The sequence below is a fragment of the Epinephelus moara genome, chromosome 18 (assembly GCF_006386435.1).
Source record: "Epinephelus moara isolate mb chromosome 18, YSFRI_EMoa_1.0, whole genome shotgun sequence".
NCBI classification, from domain to species: domain Eukaryota; kingdom Metazoa; phylum Chordata; class Actinopteri; order Perciformes; family Serranidae; genus Epinephelus; species Epinephelus moara.
In genome coordinates this window covers 31,453,487-31,460,267 of record NC_065523.1, presented here as the reverse complement: position 1 = coordinate 31,460,267, position 6,781 = coordinate 31,453,487, and the positions used below count along the sequence as shown (strand labels likewise).

The 6,781-nt window shown below is 45.1% G+C and overlaps 2 protein-coding genes across 2 annotated transcripts in view; one reads left to right on the top strand and one right to left on the bottom strand.

The window, feature by feature from the left end:
* Nucleotides 1-6,781, top strand: part of syngr3a (synaptogyrin 3a) — a 136,877-nt gene that overhangs the window by 43,323 nt on the left and 86,773 nt on the right. The window lies entirely within an intron of this gene.
* The window catches only part of myo15aa (myosin XVAa), a 48,955-nt gene that overhangs the window by 11,556 nt on the left and 30,618 nt on the right, over nucleotides 1-6,781 (bottom strand). The window contains exons 34-44 of the mRNA XM_050070341.1: nucleotides 3,568-3,614; nucleotides 3,249-3,450; nucleotides 2,928-2,992; nucleotides 1,956-2,093; nucleotides 1,769-1,823; nucleotides 1,535-1,682; nucleotides 1,336-1,429; nucleotides 1,135-1,255; nucleotides 910-1,025; nucleotides 608-667; nucleotides 385-460 (exon numbers count right to left, since the gene is read on the bottom strand). Coding sequence (XP_049926298.1) covers nucleotides 385-460; nucleotides 608-667; nucleotides 910-1,025; nucleotides 1,135-1,255; nucleotides 1,336-1,429; nucleotides 1,535-1,682; nucleotides 1,769-1,823; nucleotides 1,956-2,093; nucleotides 2,928-2,992; nucleotides 3,249-3,450; nucleotides 3,568-3,614 — 1,122 coding nt within the window. The remainder of the gene's footprint in view (nucleotides 1-384; nucleotides 461-607; nucleotides 668-909; nucleotides 1,026-1,134; nucleotides 1,256-1,335; nucleotides 1,430-1,534; nucleotides 1,683-1,768; nucleotides 1,824-1,955; nucleotides 2,094-2,927; nucleotides 2,993-3,248; nucleotides 3,451-3,567; nucleotides 3,615-6,781) is intronic.

Genomic DNA, 6,781 nt, shown 5'->3' with positions numbered 1-6,781 from the left:
TTGTCCCTCCACTGTGATATTAGAAAGTGTCACATTTATCTTGCAAGTGTACTCTTCTTCAACGTTTGCTTTACTTCCTGGATTTTTCCCACATGGAAATTCTGACCAATCAAGAGCAGCTTTCTCACACAAGGCATTTGATCTGGTCCACTTGTAAATGCTGCCATGAGAACACGAACCAACTCGAGGCAATTATACAACTTTGGAACAAATTAGTCCCTGATTCAGACCAAAGGAGACGACTCTAGGTCTGAAAGCACCCTAAGGAGAAATCTGGACCCCGTGGCTGGACCAGTTGGGAACCACTGGTCTAGATGTAGAGGAATATATTGCCTAGGGTCTACTACATAGTAAGGTCATTTAGGGATTTATGTTTTTTCATACCAAATAACGCTTTCATCTTCTGCCTCTCCTCCTGGGTGATACGGATGCAGGCCTCAGAGAAGGTGTCATGTACAACCTGCAGAAGACACTGCCAGGATTAGGAATCTGCTAAAGTGGAAATAAACTGGACTCTGCTGTGATGGAAAAGCATCAAATGAGCAAAGGAACATAATACAGAATAAACAGAGAAAGTAAATAATAAATAATGAATACATGAATCAACCTGTCTGAAGATCAGGTCTAGAACCAGTGGGTTGTTGAAGGTCTCTTTAGGATAGAAAACCTGTAAACACACAAAGATCAACAATGGAAACATTTATTTTGGTATTAAATTATAAATATGTTGATTTTTAAAAGGATTAATGTTCAGTACAATCAGATCTACAAAGAGTGTTTTTACAGCGTATGATTGAAGTTTCAGCATGCCACTCGTTGTAAGGCTAAATTTCAGGGCAATTGGGATTATTTTTGTTTAGTTATGTTTATGCGTGTGTGTATGTGTGTGTGTGTACTCCTGAAACGCACCTCTTTCCTCATGTAGAGTTTCCAGGGGACGTTGGAGTACGTGTAATATTCATCACTGGTTCTGCTGTGGAGTTGGGTCTGAATGATCTCCTCCTCCACTGGCAAATCTCTAGAGACTGGAAACACACACACACGCAAGGGTTTTTGACTGTGTACTTCTTATAAACTCTATTCACATGCACGTGAGAACTTTCTGTCATTGACATTAGTATGTGAAAAGGTCACCTGGAGGAGGGGCGGGGCTTATGCTGGAGCTGGTATGCCCTGCGGAGCGAGGCTTGGTGGTCTTTGAAACCTTAAGTCCTACGTCCTCTTTACGCAGGGAGGACTGAGGCTTCCTTTGAGTCTGAGACACGAAAAGGTCAGATGTTATTTTAGTGTGTGTGTGTGTGTGTGTGTGTGTGTGGTAGGTGTAGAGCTGGGTACCGGTTGTGGTGGGTTTGCCATTTGATCTTTAAGAATCTCCATAGCTTCATCATGCGGGTCTGGTTTCTTGGCAAACATCTTTCCATCACCTTTCCTACACACACACACACACACACACACACACACACACACACACACACACAGATAAGTGGACAGTCAAAACACCATTATGAGTATCAATATTTCATGACTGTGTTACCTTTGAGTGGCGCTTCCTGTAGAAGTTGTTGAGTCAGCAGGCTGGTGCTGTTTGATGATATCTTTGATGTCGTGGCTGGGATCGATTCGCTCCGTGTTACTCACAGTGGATCGGACCACGTCCTCAGGAGGGGGGCCACGTGTTGGACCTGGAATGTCACTTTCTATTAGATGATGTCCAAATGTTTAACGTTTCACACCACACAACAAATGTGCTGAGGTTACTAAAACGTACTCATTTTTCGCTGAACACCAGCAGGCTTGTACGGCGACTCTTCACTCTCTTTGGTCTGCAGAAAAACAAGAAGTGATACAGCTGAGTATGTTTTTATTACAAGACTGCTGATATATTTCTGATTTGCAGACATACTAGCAGATGTTCATGCATCACCACAGTACAGTGTATGTGTGTGTTTACTCACGGAGCTGGTTGTGTGAGAGCGTTGTGGCAAGTGTGTGTGATGCTGTGAGGGCGGTGACTGGGGCGCCGGGGCTACGGGGGGAAAGGAGGACAACATCTGCTGCTGGATCGCAATGGCCTGCATGGTCATCTGCTGGGCCTGCAACACACACACGGACACACACAAACACGCATGCATACGCTGTATTTACATATACTGTGTATTTCAAGAACAGTGTACTTTTATGTTACCATGTTAGCATTTTATGTTGGATATATTGTATGACTTCATGTGGGTGGTACAAGGGGTGTGTGGTTACTAAGGTGCTAGCAAGTATTCAGGAATACTTCACCCCATAAATGACCAGACTGGGATATTGTTGAGCAGTGGAAGGAGCAACCCTCACCTATGGTCATGAGCTCTGGGTAGTAAAACAATGAAATCGTGGATACAAGTGGCCGAAATGAGTTTCCTCCGTGGGGTGGCTGGGCTCAGCCTTAGAGATGGGGTAAGGAGTTCGGACATCCGGAGGGAGCTCGGAGTAGAGCCGCTGCTCCTTCGCGTCTAAAGGGGTCAGTTGAGGTGGTTCCTCAGCTGGGTATTGAGGATGCTTCCAGTACGCCTACTGTTAGAGGTGCTCTGGGCACGTCCCACTGGTAGGAGGCCCCAGGGCAGACCCAGAACACACTCTTGTCACTCTCAAGGAGCTGGAAAGCATTGCTGGGAGAGGGACGTCTAAAATACATTGCTTAGCCTACTGTTTCTGCGACCCGGCTTTGAAAAGGTGGTCGAAAATGGATAGATTGATGGATGGACGGGGTGAGTAATTGATATATAAATGATTATTTGGGGGTTAGGTATTCCCTTGACACTGAAGGAAAATCATATTGTATCAACAGGCCAAATAAAGTGTTACCATATATTTTCATGTATCTCAGACAAATACACCAACATTACTATCAGCGTTGTTCAGATGAAGAACACATGACAAACCAGAATGATGGCTTGCTGGTTGATGATGGCCTGTTGCTGTTGAGTCAGGACTGCCTGCTCCGATCCTACAGAAGAATAAAGGTGTAAACTTAGACACCATTTAGTAAAGATGATTTTGTTTTAGTTAAACAGTAGAAACACACAAAGTTCACTGCAAAAGACCCAGTAGACTCCTCGGCTTGAAACGAACAACACAGAGGAAGTTTTCAACCTCAAAATCAAATGCAGGGTCTAAAAAAGTTCTATATAGTTCTATTGTAACTCCACCATGCCCACACGCTTCAGGCCAAACATGCTGGAATGCACACTTGATTATTATACCTGGCACACCTGTCATCACAGGCAAGCCTGGAACCACAGGCGTGGTAGGGATCGAGGGCACCCCAGGCACCCCGGGGACACCCGTGACATGGGATGCTACATTATCTCTAGCAGCAGCAGGGGCAGCAGCGGGGGCACGAGTGGGTGACGGGGTAGGTGCTACACGTGTTGCAGGAGTTGAAGAAGTCTGCTGGTTGTAGGGCTGTTGGGGAAGGTTGTATTGGTGGTATTGTTGTTGTTGTGGCTGCTGCTGCGGTTGTTGTTGTTGTTGTTGGTGGTGTTGTTCATGGTGATGGTGGTGGGAGGGGATTGGCATGGCAGGAATCGGTGGCATCATTCCTCCTGCTACTGGAAGCACTGGCACAGCTTGAGGAGCAACCGGTCGGGGAACAGGATTAAGAGTTAGGAACAGAGCTGCTTCCAGGGCTTTATCAATCTAGATTGTTTTGGTGTGAGTTGCTGAGTGTTGGAGATATCGGCCATATAGATGTCTGCCTTCTCTCCAATATAATGGAACTACACCTGGCAACTATATCACTACGCAGTAGGAAGCGTGCATCTAGTGCTAGCTCACCTAGCACCACTGTGCTAGTTAACACTGGAACTCAGCCGAAGAGGCCACCATTAATGTTTACATCTCATCCATGAGTAGATGCACTCTTCCTTCTGCGTGGTGATATGGTTGAGGGGTGCAGTTCAGTGGAAAGAAAGTAGTTCCTACAAAAACTGCTGGATTATCTAGAGTAAATCATGACTTTCTACAAACTACACCCTCCAAACGTATCACTATGCAGAAGGAAGTGTGCATCTACTAATGGATGAGAGGCTTGTGCTTGTGACAGTGTGAGATTTATATATTAATAGTGTCCTCCTTCGCTGAGCTGTTAACATTAGCTAGCTCAGTGGTGCTAGGTGAGCTAGCAGTAGATGCACACTTCCTTCTGTGCAGTGATACAGTTGGCGGGTGTAGTCCTGTAGAAAGAAAATAGTTCCTGCATCAAACTGCTATCAACAAGGTCTTTGGATTATCTTGAATAATTGGGTCGGGATTTCTGGAAAGAGACATTGCTGTTGAGTTTTTCAAACTCATTTTTGGCGCTTTGAGCACCACAAGCTGAGTGCCACCTAATTTCATTATGTTCAAGAGAAGGCAGACATCTCTATGACCTCACACCAAAACAATCTAGATTAACAAATACTGTCTCTTCAATTGCTATTTTCATCCTGGGCAGACATGGCCGGACAAGCTAATAGTCAATTCACTGATTTACCTTGTATATATTACCTGCTAAACATCAGCATGTTAAAGTCTTGTTGAAGAACACATTAGTTTCCATGTGTTTGTTTGCTAAATATTTTCTGTATTTGTAAAAAGAATGCAACTAATGCTGTGGGTTTACATTGGCCTTGTAATAAAAAAATATAGCTTGCTAATGACCAGACATATTGTCATATTGTCTTGCTAAAAGGCATTTCCTTCATTCCCTTTTCTTTCTGTCACTGTCATCACTGATGTTGCTCTCTCTTGCACGTTGTCCAACTCCAGGAAGAGACGCCTTAGATTAGTAATTAGTTCATCATGTTCAACATATTCAGTTAGAGTTCATCATGCTGCCTGTAGCACAGTATGATGAGTGATATAATACTTGACATTCAGAAGCTGGAAAATATTCACTGCATATCCTCCAAAGACAGTGGAAGGAGGGAGAAAGAAAAATAAGTATTGTAGTAGTATGTTATATTTTTCATCTGTGAGTGCCCTTTGGTACAGCCACACAGAGACACATACACAAGACAGCCTATGAGTGTGTTTGATAAAGAGAAGTGTGTGTAGCGAGAGACAGAATGAGAGTGACAGAGGCCTATAGAGAGGAAAGGAGTCATCTGTGGTTACAGTGAATGGCTGTCTCTGCATTATCCATGAGGTCAGACTGATTACTCGTTACAGCCTCTAAGCGACAGATTAAGGTTGATGAACGGTACACCTGAACCTTTACACCTCAGTCCTGTTCAGTGTCACTGAGACACTTCAGCCCTCTGTTTTAAACAGTATGGAAATAATGACAATAAAAACTATAACATGTTAAAATGCATTGAATTATTTTGTATCTCTGCAGTCTGTTTGCCTGTAAAGGAAGGCTGAAAACAGAGTAACCCTATCAAGGAGACATGGGGGAAAATAATTCAGTGATAAAATGCCCAATTCACAATGTGAAAATGTGTCAAACCACCTTTTCTACTTCTTGTTCTAAATATTGGCATGACACATATCTTAAACCTACAGACCTTACATGCTGGAGAAACTGTGGAGATGTTAAGTGAAATATCACAAACAGAATCGGGACAAGGGACAACCCTGGTAGAGGCCAACGCCCACCGCCGGAAGGAGGAAGGGGTTCAGTTTGGTGACCTCAAAATTGATGCAGATGATGTGGTTCTATTGGCTTATCGCACTGGGGCAATTTGTGGCCGAGTGTGAAGCGATCAGGCTGAGAGTCAGCAACTCCAAGTTTGAGGCCATGGTTCTCTATTGAAAACTGGTGGATTGCCTCCTCTGGGGGTCTTGTTCACGAGTGTGGGTAGAATGGAGTGTGGGATGGATCAGCAGTTTGGCGTGGCATCTGGAGTGATGCAGGTGCTGTGCCGGACTGTCATAGTGAAGAGAAAGCTGAGCTGGAAGGCAAAGCTTTCGATTTCCCGGTCCATCTACGTCCCAACCCTCACCTATGGTCATGAGCTCTGGGTAGTGACTGAAAGAATGAGGTCCCGGATAAAAGCGGTGGAAATGAGTTTCCTCCGAAGGGTGGCTGGGCTCAGCCTTAGAGATAGGGTAAGGAGCCCAGACATCTGGAGGGAGCTCGGAGTAGAGCCGCTGTTCCTTCGCATCAAAAGGGGTCAGTTGAGGTAGTGCAGGCATCTGATCAGGATCCTCCGGTGCGCCTCCTGTTAGAGGTGTTCGAGGCATGTCCAACTGCTAGGAGGCCCCGGGGCAGACCCAGAAAACGCTGGAGGGATTTCATATCTTGTCTGGCCTGGGAACACCTTGGGATCCCCCAGGAGGTGCTGGAAAGTGTTGCCGGGGAGAGGGGCCTCTGTCTAAAATCCATAATATAGGATGTATTTTATCTGTACATGAAGAATGTCATAATGCCTGGCTTTAATGTTGATGTACTATTGTTTTTGACAAAAAAAAGACTCAGATGAAAGGTTCCACCTGTGCTCTGCGTTTATGTCATCCAAATTATTTATGCACATTTTCTGAAAGTTCACAGTTACAGTACCAGTGGTGATCATGTCATGGGGGCAGTGTAGCATAAGGCCCGTTTTCACCGCAGGAACTTCGGGGTAAATTTACGGGGCCAGGGCCGTTGGTGCGTGTCTCCACCGCAGGAACCACCCCCGAAGGACAGAGTTCCAGAACTTTTACAGGGGCTAAACAAGTCCCTGCCTTGGAGTAGGTACCTCAGAACGGCCCCGAAAAACTCCTGGCTGGGGCTTGGGGATTACTTGGTGCTGATTGGATATACTCAAGG